The sequence below is a fragment of the Heliangelus exortis genome, chromosome Z (assembly GCF_036169615.1).
Source record: "Heliangelus exortis chromosome Z, bHelExo1.hap1, whole genome shotgun sequence".
Taxonomy (NCBI): Eukaryota; Metazoa; Chordata; class Aves; order Apodiformes; family Trochilidae; genus Heliangelus; species Heliangelus exortis.
Genome location: NC_092454.1, coordinates 28,613,812 through 28,634,402, shown reverse-complemented (window position 1 = coordinate 28,634,402; position 20,591 = coordinate 28,613,812). Strand labels below are relative to the sequence as shown.

General features: G+C 40.4%; 2 protein-coding genes across 2 annotated transcripts in view; one reads left to right on the top strand and one right to left on the bottom strand.

Annotated features, from left to right (window-relative positions):
• The window catches only part of ST8SIA4 (ST8 alpha-N-acetyl-neuraminide alpha-2,8-sialyltransferase 4), a 40,922-nt gene extending 26,474 nt beyond the window's left edge, over positions 1 to 14,448 (bottom strand). The window contains exons 1-3 of the mRNA XM_071730074.1: positions 13,986 to 14,448; positions 10,325 to 10,456; positions 4,015 to 4,272 (exon numbers count right to left, since the gene is read on the bottom strand). Of these exons, the coding sequence (XP_071586175.1) occupies positions 4,015 to 4,272; positions 10,325 to 10,456; positions 13,986 to 14,098 (503 nt within the window). The 5' untranslated portion in view covers positions 14,099 to 14,448. The remainder of the gene's footprint in view (positions 1 to 4,014; positions 4,273 to 10,324; positions 10,457 to 13,985) is intronic.
• Positions 1 to 20,591, top strand: part of PAM (peptidylglycine alpha-amidating monooxygenase) — a 457,165-nt gene that overhangs the window by 208,677 nt on the left and 227,897 nt on the right. The gene's annotated exons all lie outside the window — the stretch shown is intronic.

Sequence of the window (20,591 nt, the reverse complement as noted above, 5' to 3'; positions counted from 1 at the left end):
TTTTTTTTTTTTTTTTTTAAGGTTGTCAATGCTATATCAAATCCAGGGGGAAGAATGAAGAGAAGACTGTAGTTTACTAAGTTTCCTCATTCTCTCATCTCATACTGCATTATGGATGCCTTGCAACTACAGGATTGCTTAAAATTTGTCCTTAAAACACAATTTTCTGCAACATAGCATCATTTTTCATTTGCTGTATTCACTACTGCAAGTGAGCAGGCTGCAGGTCAAAGCTGAGTCAAAACATGGAATATGAAAACGGGTTGGAATTAGCAGTCACACATAATACCGAAGATTGATTTGGGCAATTAAACAAACAGCTGTAAATATAAACATTGAGAATACAAATCACATATATAAAAGTCCTTCTAAGCCCAAGCTACTCACTGTTTATAGAGAAAAGAATAAAATGTGGCTTGTCCCAGCAAAAATAATTTTGCAAAATAATGGTATTCAGAGTTCCTTTGGTTGCCTTTTTTTTTTTTTTTTTTTTTTTTTAATCAGAAGCTCTAGCTGCTTTTTTCCTGTGCACCAAACTCCCTTATTTCTTCTAAGCATTCTCTACATTAGAGGTACTCAGAAACTAGTCTAATGAGACAAAGATTGGTACATTTGGGTGAGGGGGTTAGGAAAAAACTTAAATAAGTGAGAAACACCCATAATCTGTGTGATAGTTAGGATGTCACAGGCCACTGTATACAAGGTACCCCAAATAGTTGGCAGCTACAGTTTCTGTTCTTCCCAGGACATCAGCTCAGACCACAACCAAAGCATCAGTGCAGCCATCTCAACAAGGCAGTTAGTCTCAGCTTACTGTCCAGCATCAATAAAAAGATCTAGGTAGTAATTTTACAGGACTGCCTAATTTACATAGTATTCATGTATAATTATGATAATGAAAAGCAAATATATATACACACACACACATAATATTAATAGTAAAAATGCAGATGTCCCCACACACAAGGTTTCAGTATGATACAGATTTTCATCAAGAACATGCACTGCAATCGTATCACTAGAAAGCGATCTAGAGAAAAAGGAAAAACTAGCTCTTGCTTGAAACATCACATGGTATTTGGGTGTCTGTAGAGTAACTGATATGCTGAGATATCAGACCCAAAAGCCCCAGTGATTGCAAACCTGCTTCTTCCACAACTGTCTGCTGCACATATTAATCACAGTGTGATATTGTGAGGTTCCAGTCAGGCTCCACTCAGAAAAGAATTGGCAATGAGAAGCACAACCTCTCCAACCCCTGCAACAAATGGCATACAGCAGGGGAGGGGTGTGCAGGACCAAAACATCTTTCTTAAACCATGGCACCCAGAACTGAATACAATACTCAAGATGTGGCCTCGCCAGGGCTGAGTACAGGGGCACAATCACTTCCTCACTCCTGCTGGACACACTGTTTTATGGAGCACATCAGTTCACTCAGTTCTTCAAAAAGGTGTGCAGCAGCACTGTGGTAACTTTTGCATACACATACACGCAAAAAATGGAGATTAAGGAAAAAAAAATGCAGTAGCAAACAAGAACACATGCACAAATCTCCTACCTTCCCCTGACAAATGTAATGATTAGTAAAATATACGGATTCTCATGTTCTGTATAGTAGTTTGGCTCCTGATAAAACTAATTTTGCTTGAAATTAAGTACAGGGATCTGGATTAGCTGGAAATTCCCTAAATTCCCTTCATCCCAGTCCTTATCCTCTGCACTGTACAACAGAGAATGTTTCATGAGAGCTGCAAGCTGTGTAATAGCTCAAGTACAGCACACTTATGGATCCTATTCATGCACAGGAGTCACAGCTGTTTTTTAGGATGTGTGATGTAAAATATAACATTATTGACCTGATACCCCTTTTAGTACACAAGTTCAAGACAACCCGGTATTTATGACTGATTTTGGTCAGATTATGTATTTTTGTAACATCACCTGCTAATAAAAGACTTCATTCCTTTCTGTTGCCTCAACTACAACCTATACTAATTATCATTAAATTCTTTCTTCCCAGCACCTTCCTTAATTCAAATTAACCTCAAATAACGCAGCACTGTGAAGTGACAGAAAAGGTTAAAGTGGTATTTTAAAAACAGTGGCAAAACACATTATTTACCTCTTTATTGTAAGTCCTTGCTGCAACATGACTCATGAATTAAAGTCATACTGTTCTTTCCATTACCACTACTTTGACACCAAAATAAAGGAATTTCTGTCACTAAAATGTTGTTGCATATAGGAAAAAACAAAACAAAAAAGCTACAGCAGTGAAATATTGAGAATGATGTTTTAATGTAAAAATAATTGAGAAACGAAACTTAACGAATACCTGTATCTTTACCTTTTTTAAATGTGAAAATACCTTACACATTACTGTATTCTACAGGGCAATTATCAAAATGCTACAGAAGTGTTACTATTTTGATACTGAAAACTTTAGAACAGTTCTATAACAACATGAGACAGAAAAGGTTAAAAAAAATTATTATCCTTGCAGAAGATTAAGGCAAAATGGTAATTTTCATTGTTTTGGAGAAGCAGCTCAGGGTCATTAATTTGGAACATAGATAAAAGCAGTAAAATTTAAAAATGGAGAAAAACAAAAAAGGCAATATATAGACTGTTCTGAATATTGTCACACATCTGCATCAAAATACTTGGTCAATGAACAGATAGATAAGTGAAGCTCTCCTGCATTTGCAACTGTTCAGAAAACCACTAAATTAAAAGCTCTGTATTATCAACAATAGTATGCACCTTTAAAGCAATTATATCCTTTTACCTCATGTTAATTCTAGAAAGAGTCAGGCTAACTCTATGTTCTTTACATTGGATGCTATAACAACATATTCATTTAAGAAACCATTTTGGAATCTTTGATTATTTGCATATGGATTTACAGAAGGAAATTTTTACTGCCGTTTCACAGAATTATGTGACTTTGTTAGTGTCTATGTATATCTAAAGGGCAAGTTGGTGCCACACTCTTTCAGTAATTCCCAGCAACAGAACAGGGGGCAATGGTCACTAACTGGAACACAGGGAGTTCAAGTTAAACATGAGAAAAAATGTCTTTACTGTGAGGGTGACAGAGCACTGGAACAGGCTGCCCATGGGGGTTCTGGGGTCTCCTTCTCTGGAGAAATTCAAAACCTGCCTGGATGCACTCTTGTGTAATGTGCTCTGGGTAATTCTGCTTTAGCAGGAGTGCTGGAGTAGATAATTTCTAGAGGTCCCTTCCAACTCAGTGATTCTGTGACTGTTTCTGTCACTGTTCCCTTTTCTTCCTCTTCACTCTTCTCAAAATAAACTAAACTTCTGCCTCATAAGCAAAACGATCCGTCTCTTGCCCAACCTTTTCTGTATCCATCTAATACCAGGCTGTCAAATGAGACCAGCTATTCTTCTTTCTTTTCCTGTTGATATTGATATGTGAATCCAAGGTATTTGTGCATGCTTGAAGATCAAATAAAAAGTGAAGCACACAAACATTTTTGCTCTGGCTGCAGGGATAAATTTTCAGAGCAATGTGAAGGGATTTAGATGTGCGACTTCCAGTTACTTAATCAGCAGCCATCTAGTTCAACATCAAAAAATCAAACTAGGATTTTACCTCATGTTGCACATAAATAATGTGGTAATTTACAGTGGGCTATCTTTATTGGACAAGAGCTAAGAAAGAGTATTTTTAAAAGGGAAACACTTGGAAAGAATGAATATTTGCATTTATTCTACCAGGGCCTCCATAGCAATATTTACTTTGTTTCGAATAAAACCAACAAAAAGTAAGAAGAGGTAGCACAAACCACTCTCGTTGTTTTATTTTACTGTAAAAATAATCTTCCTATCTTCTTGTCAGAAATATATGCATGTAATTAAATTTAAGGAATCACATACTGAAGCATGCTATTTCAGATGAATTTTGGATAATGTCTTAGACTAAAACATTTCTCCCAGTCCAAGGAATATGGCATGCAGTATCTTCAACAGCAGATAAAAACTCACCTTATTACAAAGTCATGGCTATCTATCTCTTTTCCACATCCACTTTCCAGAAGGATGCCAGAATTCCCAACAACAGCACAGCTTTTAAATCGTCGATTCTTCATTGGGGATACTTCAGGGAGAAGGCTGTGTAAATCCCGAGAAATATTGAGGGTGCGACGCCTGTCCAGTACATAATGGATTACATCTCCTGGCTTGAAGCTGCTTTTGACCACTGAGATGTCTCTTTCAGCATCCAAAAATCGAAGAACACTTTTTCTGGATTGACAGAAAAAATGTACAGATAAAACCCAACATGCACTGCTCACCTATATTTTATCTAATAGTAATACAGACTGCACAGAGCATTACAACATGTAAATAGTCAGACAGAGTAAGGTGATTTTCCATGTTCTAGGATGGTGTTAGAGCAGAGCAGTTAAGATACGTAAAATCTTGGTTACCATATAACAAATAAATACTTCAGTAATAGAGCTTAAATTCTTATGGACAAAGGCACTGAAAGACTGTGAGAAATTTGGAAATTACGAGGCATACTATTTTTGCATATTATGAAAATCTTTGAAGTTTATTTATAAGTTTATTTATTCCATTTACTCCAATCATAGAAACGGTTAAATACATGAGGTACTTATGATTTAGGAAGTCACAAATCAGCTTGGTCCAAGAAGAACTATGTTTTCTTATAGACTGTTATTTCATGAAAAAAACTAATTGAGTTTAGTATAAAATTGCTAACTGAAGTTATCCTAATTAACTTGAAATATGAACACCCATGGTCTTTTTTACTTATTTAAACAAATTCAGCTTTAAAACATACTCTAGATTAAACTATTGCAGCGCAGAGTCTAGTAAAGCTGGAAGCTGAACTCATAGAAACACTTAGACATCCCATCATCACTTCAGATCACTCGGTCCAATCCTTTATCCTGCTTCTCTGTAATTAACTGCTTACACCATTATCAGGGTTCAGACACACATGATCAAGACAGGAGGGTTTAACAAGCTACCAGGGGTCAAGTGAGCTATGGTAATTACACAGCTGTAAACTCCCAGTCCACAACAAGTAACAGATGAGGAATGACTGCTTAAATGTCAGCTGAAAAATTTAACTCATGGTAACTGTACCAGCTTTTGGAGGCCAGGGCAGGGATCTAAAAACTGATGCACTTCAAATACCCAAGTTCAAAAAGGAAAGTTCCGATGACTGTGGTTATATAATGACCCATACCTGCAAGCGGTTTTGAGTACACATTCATCCTGGGAAAGGCTTAAAACCAGAGCCATTGGTAGCTCAGGACTGAGAAGAGCTAAGCTTGCAAGCTTGCATCCATCCCTTCTTTGCAAAGCATGTGTGTTCGTGAAGAGGCCTAAAGATCACATCTGAACTTAAGCATATACTTTGGTATAATACACTTATGGAATGGGTGGGGAGTGCAGAGATGGAGCAGGGTGTTCACTGAGTATTATTTTGAACAGAAAGTTTTGCCTCTGCAATTCTAACAAGACAAGAAGAAAAGCAATACCTTTGAATTTTCCATTACTGTCATCAGGTAAAGTGCAATTTAGAACAGACCAGACATTCTGTTGTGTAAGTGAACACTATTTTTATGCAGTAAGTTTTTAGACCAGAACTTCCTTAGAGCAGATCAAAACAGGAAAAGATAACTAGAGATGCCACTCTAACACTTGCAACACCCACCAAGAGATATAAACGGTGAAATAATCCCCTTTAAGTGAAAAGGGATTAATTACAGGAACATCATGCTCACCAGCCAGCTCTTGGGCCACTGCCTCTCAAGGGATGAGTATGTCTGCAACTGGCTACAAGTGAGGAAACTTAGGAAACAAGTAGCAACATTTTTGCATAAACACTGCATCATTTTAAAACATAACAGGAAGGCAGTAAAGTTATGCAAACAGTGCCAAAAAATAAAAGGGCCCTGGCTTCTGTTATTAATTAGGTTACAGTCAAAGCTTATTTATCAATCTATGTGCTTACAAAGGCTCATAGAAGTCCACCACAGGGTTTGAAGTGGACCTAGATTAGACTCATATTATCAGTCCCTCTGATGAGATTTCCAAAATGTTCCACAAATTTATTATTCAACAAAATTATGACATGGGCAAAAGTAACTGCATCATAATAACTGCTCACATATTTAAAAACATTTTCTTATCTGAAGTTGTTGGTATCACATTCATTTAAATGTATGCACAGGTATTACAGTACATACAAGAATCCTTGTATAACAAAGCTGTGTAATAATGCTAACATTAGAAGAATTTAAATGATTCATCTGACTACATCCAGATATCTTTTAATACCAAAAGAAGTATGATTAAGAAGGCACATATCCATACTCTTAAGTTCCTCTGTGCTACTGACTCATCTGTGCCATGGGGACAGTATCACTTCCCATTTTCATGCAACTGCTAAGAGAAAAAAAATTTACTAGGGTATGACAAAAACTGAAAGTACATACATGAGTGCCTCAGTCAGTCTTGGTGGTGGTTAATAATAAGAACTTGTTAAACCTCTGTTCTGTCCCACAAAGAGCACTGAAAATAGCACAAGGTTATTCTGATTAGACATGACAAAATAGTTTAAAGTAAGAGCTAAACTACATTCTGCTGCATATAAAATGCAAAATTAAGTTCAGTTACAGGAAGTAAAAAACAAGCATGATTTTTAGCAAATCTTCAAGAAAAGGCATTCTGCAACCTGAAACTAAAGTGTGTAAAGACACTCCCTTATTTGAGGTAGTCTTCAAGTACCATTCTGATAAATGAAACTATCTGGGGTGTGTTCTGAGCCCTTAATGGGCAGGTGAGGCAGATGTGGCTTGTTCTCACCTGAAGCTAAGCAGCTGTTTGCAAGACGTTTACATTTTTCTTTGACACCCAGAAAGAGATGCTTATAATATATAGATATAAACTGTAACTCACAACTCAGAGTGATCACAAGCAGATTTCTAATAAACTCAGATCAGTTCAGGACATATAATCAGAGTTCTAGCAGTTAAGCTTTATGTTTCTGAATATGCACTTTGTGCAGCTACAGAGAGGTTTTTGTCACATGCAACCAAATAAAAGATTAGGGGGTTTATTTTTATAGAGCTTTTTATTACTGAAAGGCCAGTGGTTATTAATATCCAAATGTTCTTATTTGATTTGTAAGGCATCTCACCATAAATATTTCAATTTTAAAATACTCTCTTGACTACTTTGACAGTAACTAGATAGTTTAAATGCTGACTTCAGATATCTCTTAAATTTAACACATTAATTTTAGACTTTTTTTTTTTACCCATTTGCTCCTTTTCCCCCCCTTTCTTTTTCTTCATGAGACAACCAAAATACATGAAATGCTTTTGATATGTATGTAGTAAGTGTCTAGTGACTTCTCACCCCCAAGAGACTCTGGCCCCACTGGAGTTAGTGCAAATTCTCATTCACTTTTGATAACAAACTAAATACAAAAAAGCTGAACTTTCAGATGATAAATGAGTCTTAAGATAGAGGATACTGGTCCTGAGCTGATGCTCGCTAGACACAAATAAACAAGACTTAGGCATAAATCTTTACCACATCCTGGTAACAAAAGAAACAGCTGCTTCTCCAATGTAAAGAGTGATGTGGTCTGTAAATATTCACAGAGCTGCTTAATCAGCATGTATCCCATTACCATACATAGTAAAGAAGTAACTTGAGTTCAACTAAAGGACACAAGTATGAGACCACTGACAACCACCAGGGACCTCTGAAGACCACCAGTTCAAAACAGCAATGAAGGAGAATGAGTAAATAATTTATAGGAACTAGTCTGCATAATTCTGTCTTTTCTGAGTAATGTAATGGGTATGTGTGCTTTTGTACTATGTAATTCAGGTATCAATAGCTGCAGGACATGCACATTAAATTGGAGCTAATCCCAATGTATCTGGCACCATAATAAATAATACCTGCCTCCTAAAACTTTAAAACAAGCATAAGACAGTTCTTTCCATAACTGAATTTTATTATATCACTTTCTTCTATTTAATTATGAAAATTCTCATAAGATTTGGATTTGTTAAAAAAAAAAAAAAACAAAACTAACAGCAAATAACCATGGAAAGGTTCCTGGTACTTCCCAGCAGTGAAACACCACACAAACAACAGTGTAGTGCCATGGGAAAGCTCTAGTCTGGCTCTGCCTCCATCCTGGCCATCCTTTTGCCCTTCAGGACATCCCTTTCTCCCTTGACCAGAAAGGTCATTTCAGTACCTGAATCACATACTGACCAGGTACCAGCTATACAAAAGGAAAAGGGCTTTTAAATACAATGTGACTTAACTGCTGCTTACTGTATGAAGGCAAGCCATTTTTCTCAGCTTCTCATTAATTTAAGCAAGTTAGTCTCAAAAGAAAGGAGTCAAAGGACTTAATCACTTCAACTGACAGTGAACGCTTACTTTTCAGTTCAGGTAAATGTCTAAAGAGACAAAAGTAAGGTTTACTATGACTTAGGGTTTATTATGACTAAACCAGACTAGAGAGCTCCAGTTTGCACATCTTGAGAGACAGAAGTTCTAAAGGAAACTGCACAACTGGCCCCAAATTGCCGCTCCAAAAGTTTTAGAGCAACTGTACTGCTCTACTAAGAGTTGTGTATCTACTGCTTTGCACTTCAGGGACTCACCACAGCTGTTCCTTATTAACTTGAAAGATAAATTATAATTATCTGGACATGTTTAGAGGAAGTTGCACTCTCTCTCTCTCTCTCTTTTTTTTTTTTTCTTTATGATGCTGTTAATATCTTACAAGTTCTCATACTTTTCTGACAGGAAATTTCCACTCATCAGCTTCTCTGTTGCATTGTAAAGAAATGAATACATCCTCAACATGCTTTTTTTTTTCCAAAACCTTCATCTGCTCCTTCAACATAAGCACCCACATTTACTCAAAAATAACTGGAAGACAAAGTCACGCACTGAGATGTCAGACTGTAGTTACTTTCACACGGGTCACAGATATTCTGGCACCAGTCCTGCACGGAAGACTTTTCCAGGTAGGATTGTATGACCTTAACAACATCTCTCCTTTCAGAAAGATGGCCTTTAATACAACTGAAATCTCCAGTGTGCATAAATGGAAACCCTTCACATTGCTACAGAGAGCAGAAAGGACTTGAGACACAAATCAGTCTCTTAGGCATTCTTCAAAGAAGTTGTCAGCAAGCACAAGATAACATCAGTTGGAAAAATCAATCTAACCACCAGAGCAGTCATGACTGGCAAAACAGCATGTTTGCTACAGTCTCAAGTAATTAATAATACCTATAATTCCCACTTCAATCACAGAAAGTTTAGCTCTTTCTTCTAAAGCATGCTTAAAATATCCAAAGGGCTGCTGCTCTCCTCAAAATGCTGCCACATTCCATAGATTGCCTTTTCTGGTTATAAGGTCCCAGAGAGCATCTTGTGCTACCAGAAATCCAGTGAAAGATTTCCATCCTCCCTTGGAGTCCTGATAGAGGACCTTTTCCACGCATTGGAGATGGGGTCCTATCTGAGCCCTGTCTTGCCAAGAATTCATTCTTTAAAGCTGATAGATCAGTCAGTAACCTGCACAAAAACCAAGATGACCAGAGATGATACCTAGGATCAACAATGCAATTAGCAAAGCATAATATTCCAGCTGTCAGCTAACTACATCCAGATAGACTATTGATTAACAGTCCTCACAAAAAGCAAAACTACTATCAAATTCTACAACAGGTAGTAGATTTTTTTTTTTTTTTTAGATCTCTATTTTTTGCTGTGGTTATCCTCACAGAACAAGGCCACCACTGTGGGCATAAACACAATAAAATAGCATGAATCCTCTTCATGGTTCTACACAATGCATGTACTTTGATGAACAGTTCCTTTAACCATGAGCATACTCTCAGATACTGCTAGACACGTTTGAAGTTAGTCCTCATAAGTCCTCAAGCATAAAAATTATTTACCATAAAGTGCTTCTTACTGCTGTAACATGGAAAAAAGATGTAAAGTGCAGGGGGGCAGAGTTGCTGGCAGGGGGTTGGAACTAGATGAGGTTCCTTCCAACCCTGAAAATTCTATGATTCTATGACTTGACTTTGGAGTCTAAAGTTATTTATTTGCATTTAAGACTGCACCCTGAATATGTATAGGCATAAAACACCCACCTGCAACCCTAAATCAAGTGACTGTTTTTCAGAACAAAAGAATTATTGTCAGTATGAAATGAAAAGGTTTATAAGTAATTTGAAACGAAGCACTTTTTAATTAAGACACTCACCTTATTTCCAATACCAAAGAAGAATTGATTTTCCAACCTTCTGCAGCATGCTGGAAGATTGAGGAGCCACCCTTTTGAATTATCTTATCAGAGCTATTGATCAGTGATCTACTCAAACTCAGTTCACCATCTCTGCAATTCAATATGAGAAAAAACAATTACTTCATGAGTAACTCCCGTTTTAAGTAACTTAGGTCACAAACACCAGTGATATTTCCTTTTTTTCACAACAATAAGAAGCAATCATTTCCCCTTAAGACTCACTCTGCTTGCTAAGTCAGATAAACTGTACCTTTGAGAAATCTATGGGACTCCTATATCTAATACTTGAATACACAATTTAAGATATTAAATAGGTTTGTATTTGGAATGAAACAGACATAACAAAAATTACGATAAACTCCAAATTCTGAACCTAGACTAAACTTCAGAATGTTTGTTAGGCAGAGTCTACAATTCTACTTTACAAACTTCCAGTATTGAGAGTCAAGTGTTTACTTTCTAGCCTTACATCAGCAACCACTCATGTTCTACAGTAATGACCTAATAGACTTGCTTTGCCTCCTATTGATACTAAAAGACTTTCATGCATGGAATTAAAGTTTAACAACAAACAAACCACAAAATTTCCCAAGATTTCATGGTACCTTCCACACATTCAAACAACACCAGGTATCTTATCTTCTTCATCCATCTTGTCATATTCATAGATTTCGGTAAAGCAACCTCAAAAAAAGTAGTCAGCTGTGGGTGATGACCAACAAGTATCCAACGAAGTATCAAGCCAGTTGCTATGATATTAGCTAACAGGGTATCACAGATGTGAAATACTAGAGGCACAACTTTAGGTATTAGTTCTGAAATCTGTTTTTATCTCCATACATTTCCATGTCTTCCACACTGCTTTCATTTAGGTGCCCAAGCAACTTTCAGTGGAGTTCAAATGCAGCTGTTAACCAGAATTATATCAAAGTTGTTGTATATAATATTCAACCACGTAGAATGTACTGTATCTCAAGAATAATATGATACTGAGGAGTACTGTAATACTCCTGAGTTAATGTAATTGTGATAAACAGAAGTTTCGTGCTCTCAAATACTGCCAGTATCAGTAACTTCACTTAGACTGAAAGGAGAACTTTTACCCACCAGCCACTCAACCTACAAAATGGGAAGATATGTGACTGTAAGCTCTCTAAGGAATCACTGACTCTTACTTTCCTGGGGCTGTAAGTTCTTAAAACAACTGGATCCTGGCCCTGAGGAGCTACAGCAATATCACTGTGGTGTATTAAGCTAAATTACCAAAACTGCTAATGTGTAGATATTTGTTGAAAGTGCTAAGATTGCAAAAGCCCCTTTAATTAATATACCCGTATTATACACTTCATCAAAAACACTGATTAATTTTAATGTTCACCTTCCCAGATTCCCTCTACACCACTATGCTGCAGCACTGACATTGCACTGACTCACAGGTAAGAGTGCCATCTACTGAAAAAACTATTTAACGCGATCGTGTAGGTACAAGATCTGTATGTAAATTATCCAAACCACACTAGCTTTAGACCATGGGAGGATGCTGGAGAGGTCCTAACATTTAATAACCAGAAAGTAATTAATAATTTTTGCCATTTTAAAATAATTCACTCCCTAAAAACTTTCCATAATGATTGAACATATATTTAGTACATATATTTTTCCACATATATTTTCTAGATGCATAGAGTGTATTTACCTTAAGGAAAACTACCTAAATGCATCCAGGTGAAGTACTCGGTCTGAAAGTACTCAGAGGTGTTTTTAGTTTATGCTGAGTTAAATGTTATCCGATAAACATTTTACAGAGGTGTTGCCAACGCCTAAAGCACCTTGAGATGTGGTTGTCTTCCATACTAAAAATTTGCAACTGCAGTGAGTTACACAGATTGTACAGCAAAACAGTGTTGTTCCTATGCACTTTGTTAAAATTCTGCTATCAAGAGAAAGGTGTTCACTTACGTGCCTCTCTCCCTTTTATTGGTGCTTATTTGATTTTCACTTAAGGTAATATCAAATAAAGTAACACATAAAAAGCTAAATTTACTCCAGAAAATACTTCATTGTGTAAACAACTGTGAAACAAATTTTGCCTATATATGGGTTCTACCTAGTGACTAATTTCTGAATCATTTTAGCAGCTGCCTCTAGTCTGACAGGAAGGAGTACACATTAAAAACCATACATCCGTAAAGCTGATTCTCCCTCAACAAAAATATCTGCACAACTACAACCTCCAAATTTTAAACTTTTTAGTATCTCATAAATATGAAGATACTACAGCATTGTGGCAGCACATGACTTACACACAAGCTGAACAAGAAGCAATGTTACCAGCAAGTTGTGGAAATAATTTAAACCAAAGGAAGCAAACATCACATCATCTATCATACCACACACAAGCAAGGCCACCTCCTGCTCCTGGGAGCTGCCAGGACCACTGCCAAACAGCTGTGCCCAGGTTCCTGCCTGGGCAAAGTCTGGAGAAGAGGGATGCACTTTCTGCCTTTAACTCTGAGGACTGTGGGGGTGAAGGGAGGAATAGATAGACTGCAATTGCCTTAGCTTCCTCCAGGCCTGTACAGACACTTAAAATCCCCTTAATGTCTTCTCCTCAAATTAAGGCAAGGGCTCACACAAAAACATGAAAATCTGCTTTGAATGCATCTCTCCCTGAGTCTATTGCACAATCAAACAAAAAGCTTGAGACCCTTCCCTGCCTTTGGTTGTTTCACTATGCCACCACAAAATTCATGCATCCCTTCCGTGCAAACAAAAAATTATACCCCTACAAAGAGAAACAGGCTTGGTTGAAAATCCATCATCTCCCCATTATATAGCTGCAAACTAGGACGAAAATAAGGAATACAAGCATGCACATACACAGTCAGTGCTAGATAAAGAGAAAACTAAACTGGAAGCAGAAAACTGGCAAGGGAATTTTGGTATTTCATGTTCAACCGAATACAGGTAGGAGAAGGTCTCCGTGAGGGACGAGAGTTTGCAGAGGAAGAGCCTCGGGAGCTTAAAGTGATGTCCCTCGCACTCAGAGCTAGCATCCCCGACGAGCAGTGAAGTTAAGCATAGCTTCCAGGCAAACTTCACGGACGGAGGACAGGGTCACCAAGTACTACTGCCAGCGACCGCACATAGCGGTACGCTCGCTTCTGAAGGGTTCCCAAAGCAGGAAACGAGGCACAACTCTCTCCAGAGCCGACCGCGACCACGACCACGACCACCAGCCACACCGGTCCCCGTGCAACAGCCGCGGCCAGGTGAACTTCCCTGGAGTGCCCTATTAGCGGGGCTGGGGGAGCATCACCAGCAGCAACACAGCCACTCGGCAACCTCCCACCTGTCCCCGTCCTCCTCGCCCCGCAGCCAGCAGCCGCTGAGATCCGCCAGCCAATCTCCCCTGTAAACCATCCCGCAGCGGTATCACGGCCCCGCACACGCCCTCCCCCTTTCCCTGTGCCGACCAGCAATGGCAATGGCACCGCATGGGTGCAGATCACGGTCCGGGGCGCGTCGAGTGACCCGAAGATCCGGGGAGGGCCGCGGGGAGAGACATGGCCCCGCTACTCCCTCGGAGAGCCCTCCCGGCGCGACGCTCTGCAATTACCCGGTGAGTGGTGCCTCCTGACGCTCCGCGGTCCGCGCTATTTCTTTCGTCTTATAAAAGATGAGGAGGAGACTTATCGTGCACACAGTCCATCTCTTCCTGACTGAACGCATGTCTTCTGCGAAACGCAGTCCCCCTCCCCCTTTTCCTTTGTTTGTTAGGGGTGTGCGAAAAACAATTCCCCCCGCGGCACAAATTGCCAAAACCACAGGATTTCTGTGGGGTTTTTTCTCCAAAATAATTAAGAGGGAAAACCACCAAAACAAAACAAAACGAAAAAAACAAAACTGGTCGCAGACGTAGGGCGTTGTTGGAGTTTAGTTTTTCTTTCACCCTCTCCCTCCCTGCCCAGAAGCCGGGCTCGCAGGCAGCGGCTCTGCCTTCTCGGTGGGGCTGCCGCCGAGCCCTGCTCCTCTCCCTCCCGACCCCCCTTTTCCTCCGGTCCAGCCCCGCGGCGACCACATCGGCGACAGCGCCGGGGGCGACGCTGGCTCCTCCCTCCCCTCTGCGGGGCGGTAGCGGGTGGAGTGCGGCCAATGGGGGCTACGCGGGGGCGGGCACCAGGAGCCAACGCCGGGAAGTGGGTGCGAGGGGCTGGTGGTGTGGTCTGAGGGCTCCTGGGGTGGAGGGGTGTGAGGGCGTGGAAGGTGCGGAAAGTGTGGAAGGTGCAGAAAGTGTGAAAGGTGAGAAAGGTGCGCAAGGTGAGCCTCGCGGGATGGAGTGCACGGGACGCACCCTCGGGCTGGAGGGGTCTGGAGTTCAGCTGTGTTTGAAGGGGAGTGCCTTGCTTCCCTGTAGCACGTTGTACCCCGTCGCCTGTTGGGTTTCAGAAAGTTTGTGTAAACAACTTCTTGATCTGTGCCGCTGAAAAGAAAGGACACTTCCTTTTTCTGAGAAGGAGAAGGGTTTTGTTATTTTTTAATTGTTTTTTCCTTATCTTCCCCCATGAGAGGCTGGAGCTTGGAACGGGAAAGAGCGGTATTTCACTGCCCATCCCTTGCTACCCGGCGTCCTCTTTCTTGAGACATGGTCTGAGGATGGGCGTTACTATCCTGAGGCAATTTCACTGAAATGCACACGCCTATCCACCCTACAACCCCCTTCAGAAACAAAACAAAACAAACAAACAAAAAAAAAACCAACACAAAAACCAACCAAACAAAAAAACCCAAACCGAAACAAACTGCAAAGCATCAGAACTCCTTCAAACGCATAACACTACATGAAAAAACAATCAAGCTTTCTGAACTTTTCTCAATATTATTCCACCCTCTTCGAAGTAGCTGGGCTGTCTTGGACTTCCCTTACTCCCCGTGACAGGATCTGCCCACAAACATTAAGTTTGCAGTTGCAGAGAAGGCTTCAACCTGACACCACCACCATCACTCATTCCCTGAGAGAGTATTGTCTTGTGCCTTATAAGTGAATAAATTTTAGAGAATTCCTTGAGAATGTCAGAATGGCTAACGGTTGCTATGTTCTAAAAATCAGTTGTTTTCAATGGGAACGTTGTAACAGAAAGGAAACGTCACAATTTCCTTCTGCACAAGCCAGATTGAGCTGTGTTTTTCTGCTCTTCTCTGCTGTGGCTCTCATAACCTAGTCTCAGAGAGTGATCTCTAAATAGCATGAGCAGCAAAAGGAGAAAAAACATTCTATCTATGAGAGTGAACTTCAGGTTTCCTTTGGTATAATTTGTGCCAGAGTTTTATAGAAGGGGGAAAAAAAAAAAAAAAAGTGGATTCAGTGTAAAACCCTATTTAATAACATGGTTAAAACTGCATCACTTGTTTGAATCAAAGATTAGGATTCCACTGGTCTTGCCAGCCCTCTTGAACACATGTAATAACCTTTTTTGATGCAATATATTATTCTTGTATATTAGTTTATTTTTACAGTTAGATAAGCTCATTAGCAATGGATACTAGCAACAGCAGATCCCAAATTTACCCACCTTCAGTAGTGGTTTTACTCAGTTTCACCTGCAAGTGCCAACAGCAGCTTACAGTATCAGTTAGCCACAGCTGCTTTTGGTTTCATGCCAGGACACATTCAGTTCCCTACCTTCAGCTGCAATTGATTCCCCATGAGGCTTAAAACAGAGATCCCCTGCTGCTTCATACTGAGTAATCCTCACCCCATGCAAAAAACCTCTGCTTGCATTGAAAAGACTGGAGGACTGATGGTGATGGGTGCCATGAGGTGCCTCGCTCTGCAGTCCTGTTTTCTCTCTGTACTCACTATGTTTGCAGCCAGTGTGACTGAAGCTGACCACCACCACCTGGAGGGGTCAAAAAAGGTGACTACAAACTCATCCAGTCAAGTAGAAACTTTTGAGGTTTTTTATGTCTGTGTGGTTTTAAACATCACCAGCAATACTGGCGTGTTGCCTATGATGTGCCCAGCAGCCTTGATATCACTCCTGTAGCTGACCCATACCATCTAATCTGTTCCTGAAAAATGTTGCTGTTGGCATCTCCACTGTAGCATCAATCTACAGTAATTCACAGTCTTTATCTTCTGAACATGCTATTCTAAACTCTGTGGTTATCTGTGTAGCAGGGTCCCAGAGTCACAGGAGTTGCTTAGACATCGATCCAGGGCAAGTTCCCAACTTGCTCTCAAATCAGTCCTTATTTATGTTCACAAATTGCCTTACATCTGTGACTACAGTGAGGAAGACCCCTCTCATAGATGTTCTGAACAGGTTTCCCTCCAAATATGCTCTTATTCTCTCAAACTCTGATGTACTCAAGTACTTACCAGGAAGACACACATAGTTTAGAGGTGTATAGCATACATATATATATATATATGTAGCATAATTGAGTCAGGTGGTATATTTAATTTGCAATGACAAAATTTATTATAACATAAAGTGAGTTTACTGTATAGTAAATTTAAACATTCATATCTAGTACTTCACCAATTTCTTTAATTATCTTTACTGTATCATCAACAGCATTTCATAACTTTAACAAGCTAGCTAAATTATGCCTTGAAATTGTTTCATCTTTCTCATACAAGCTAATTATAGTTAAATAATGAAAAGTGTTTATATCAAATACTATGATTTATTTTCTATGATTAAAGGAATGGTTTAGCTCTGTGAACCCAGAGATAGGATCAATAAATCCAGTTTCATGGCAGCTAGAGATTATAGTAAAATTTCTTTCATGAAGACTACTGGAGGAGCAAAAATGTGATTTATACAAATAATCATGCATTTAAACAGTTCATATTTCAGAGTGCTAATTAGTTCCTAAGCCAAAGAGTTCTTGAAAGGTGACATTTTGTGCTGAAGAAAGTAGGTAGAAACTTGAAACATTTTCCTTTTTTAAAAATGCATACCCATAAGAGGTCATGTCTTGCATTAACAGTATTTCATGTTGTGTGTGAGCCCAGAAATATCTTCTGAGTTAATTCTGTCCTTGTTTTCACTCAGAATACAGAAGCAATATAAAAAATTCCCTGGGGAAACTGTATCATTTCCATTAATGTCTTTAGTGTCTTCAGGACCAGCTTATGCAGATCTCTGGGTTCTCAACTCAAGGTGAAAGGTTGGATGGGGTAACTTGTTTTGGTCCCTCCTAACTAATTTTAATGTAGCTCTGCTCAATTTACAGTAAGTAGAGCTGTCTGATTCCTATATCATAACTTTCAGAGAATCTGGTACAAGCCTCAGACTACTGCCCATTACTGGTCATGCAGGTGATGAGATTGCCAAGATGGCCAGGAGACAGTGGGGCTCATTGAGGGGGCTTTAGACTAGATTTGAAAGGGAAAGGGGGTTAAAACCAGGCCCACTAGAGATGAGCCTAGGGGTGTCACAGCAATGTTAGGGGTGAAATCAATAGCCCAGCTTAAGTGCATTTACACCAATGCAAACAGCATGTGCAACAAACAGGAGGAGCTGGAAGCCATTGTGTGGCAGGACAGCTACAATAGTTGCCATCACAGAAATGTGGTAGGATGACTTTCATGACTGGAATGCTGCAATGGATGGCTATAAGCTCTGCAGAAAAGATAGACAAGGAAGGAGAAGGGGTGGCATGGCTTCTGTATGTTAGGGAGTGTCTTGTTTGTATAGACATTGGTGATTGTGATGGTAAGTTGAGTGTTTAAGAATGAGGGGGAGGGTGAATAAGGCAGATATCTGGTTAGGTGTCTGTTATAAACCACCCAACAAGGATGATGAGGCAGAGATGATGAGGCATTCTGCAAGCATCTGGCAGAGGTCTCACAATCGCTAGTCCTTGTTCTGATCAGGGATTGCAACCTACCAAGCATCTGCTGGAAATACAATACAGGCAAGTGTATGGAAGATAACTTCCTGACACAGCTGGTAAGTGAGCCTACCAGGGGAGGCACCTCACTAGATCTCCTGTTCACAGATAGGGAAGGACTGATGGGAGATATGGTGGTTGGAGGCCATCTTGGGCTTAGCAACCATGAAATGGCTAAGTTTGGTCTTTGCTGAAGTAAAGAGGAGGTCAGCAAAACCCCCACCATGACTTCTGGAAAGACAGACTTCTTTCTCTTCAGGACATTGTCTAAGAGAGTCCCTTGGGAGACAGCCCTTGAAGGACAAAGTGTCCAGGAAGGCTGTACACTCTTCAAGAAAGAAATAGTAAAGGCATGGGAGTGGGCTGTCTTATGCACAGTTAGACAAAATGGTGATGAAGATGACTGACCTGGCTAAACAGGGAGCTTTAGCTGAGGCTCAGGAAAAAAGGGGAGTTTACCACCTTTTGAAAAAGGGGCAAGCATCTCAGTACATGTACTGGGATCCCTCTAAGTAATAATTTTTACAAACATTAGAATAGAAAGAGAACCAGTGAGAATGTCCATCATTGATTGAATGTGGAGAGGAACATTGCAGACAAGGATGGGGAAAAGGCTGAGATACTTAATACCTTCTTTGCCTCTGTCTTTAATAGTCAGACCAGCTACCCCCAGGATATTCAGCACCCTGAGCTGGAAGATAAGAGCAGAGAGCAGAATAGACCCCCTCCCATAATCAAGGAGGAAGCAGTTAATGAATTGTTTATGGGGTTGGATGGGGTACACTGGAGAGTACTGAGGGAGGTGGCAGAGAAGCTTGCCAAGCCTCTCTCCATCATTTGACAAGGAAGATCTCAGATGACTAGAAGCTTGCCAATGTGACTCCTCTCTAAAAGAGGGCTGGAAGGAGGATCTGGGGAACTATAGGCCTGGCAGCCTTCCTGGTGCCAGGAAGAATTATGTAGAGGTTCATCTTGAGTGTGATCACATGGCAAGTGCAGGACAGCCAGGGTATCAGGCCCAGCCAGCGTGGGTTCATAAAAGGCAGGTCCTGTTCAACCAACCTGATCTCCTTCTATGACCAGGTGACTCACTTAGTGGAACACCTCTGAGCATTGTCTGCCTGGACTTGAGTAGAGATTTGACACTGTCTCCCACAGCATTCTCCTACAGAAGCTGACTGCTCGTGGCATAGACAGATTTATTCCTTACTGGGTCCATCAACGGGCTTGATGGATGGGCCTAGAAAGTTCTGGTGAATGGAGTCAAATCCAGTTGGCAGCCAGTCAGTGGTGTTCTCCACAGCTCATTTTTGGTACTGGTTTTGTTCAGTAGCTTTACCAATGATCTAGATGATGGTACTGAGTGCTTCCTCAGCAAGTTAGGTGAGTGTTGATCTGCTTGAGGGTAGGAAGGCACTGAAGAGGGACCTGGACAGGCTTAATCGATGGGCCAAGGCCATGCATGAGGTTTAACAAGCATCCTGGCTTGTAGCAGAAACAGTATGACCAGCAAAAAGAGGGAAGTGATTGTTCTGGGCACTTGTGAGGCCACACCTCCAGTACTGTGTTCAGTTCTGGGCCCCTCACTAAAGAGAAGGATATTGAGCTGCTGTCCAGAATAGACCAACCAAGCTGGTGAAGGGTCTTGTCATGGTCTGAGTCTAGCTGATAACAGGACCATGCAGTCATTCACTCCTCCCCCATTTTGAGATGATGATGAGGGAATCCACCTAAAACTTTGCGGATCAAGACAAGGACTATGAGCGTTACTGTCACCAATTATGGTTACTAGCAAATCAGACTCAACTTGGTGAAAAAAAGTCAAATTAATTTATCTTAATCAAATCAAAACAGGGCAATGAGAAAATGAAAAGCAGCACCTAATTATTTTACTCTGCTCCTTTCTTCCCAAACTCAGATTACTTTGTCTTTACCTCCTCCCCACAGCATCACAGGGGAATAAGGATTGGGGTTTTTACTGTGCGGGCACCATAGGGTGTTTTCTGCCGCTCCTTCCTCCTCAGGGAGGAGGATTCCTCAGTCTTCCCCTGCTCCAACACGGGGTCTCTACCAAAGGAGAAAGTCTTTCATGAGTCCCTCCAATGTGAGGCACAGGCCCTCCTGCAAGGCACAATCCCTCAGGAATAAACTGCTCCAGCATGGCAGCCATGCATGACTTTGGGAACAGTCACCTCTATGGCTGCAGGTCCACAACATCTGCTTCATGATCCACAGGCTGTTGAACCACAGGCAGCAGGTCCACCACTGCTCTAACAGGTTTCTTTAGTCTGCAAACAAAACTTAACAAAGTAATGGGTTC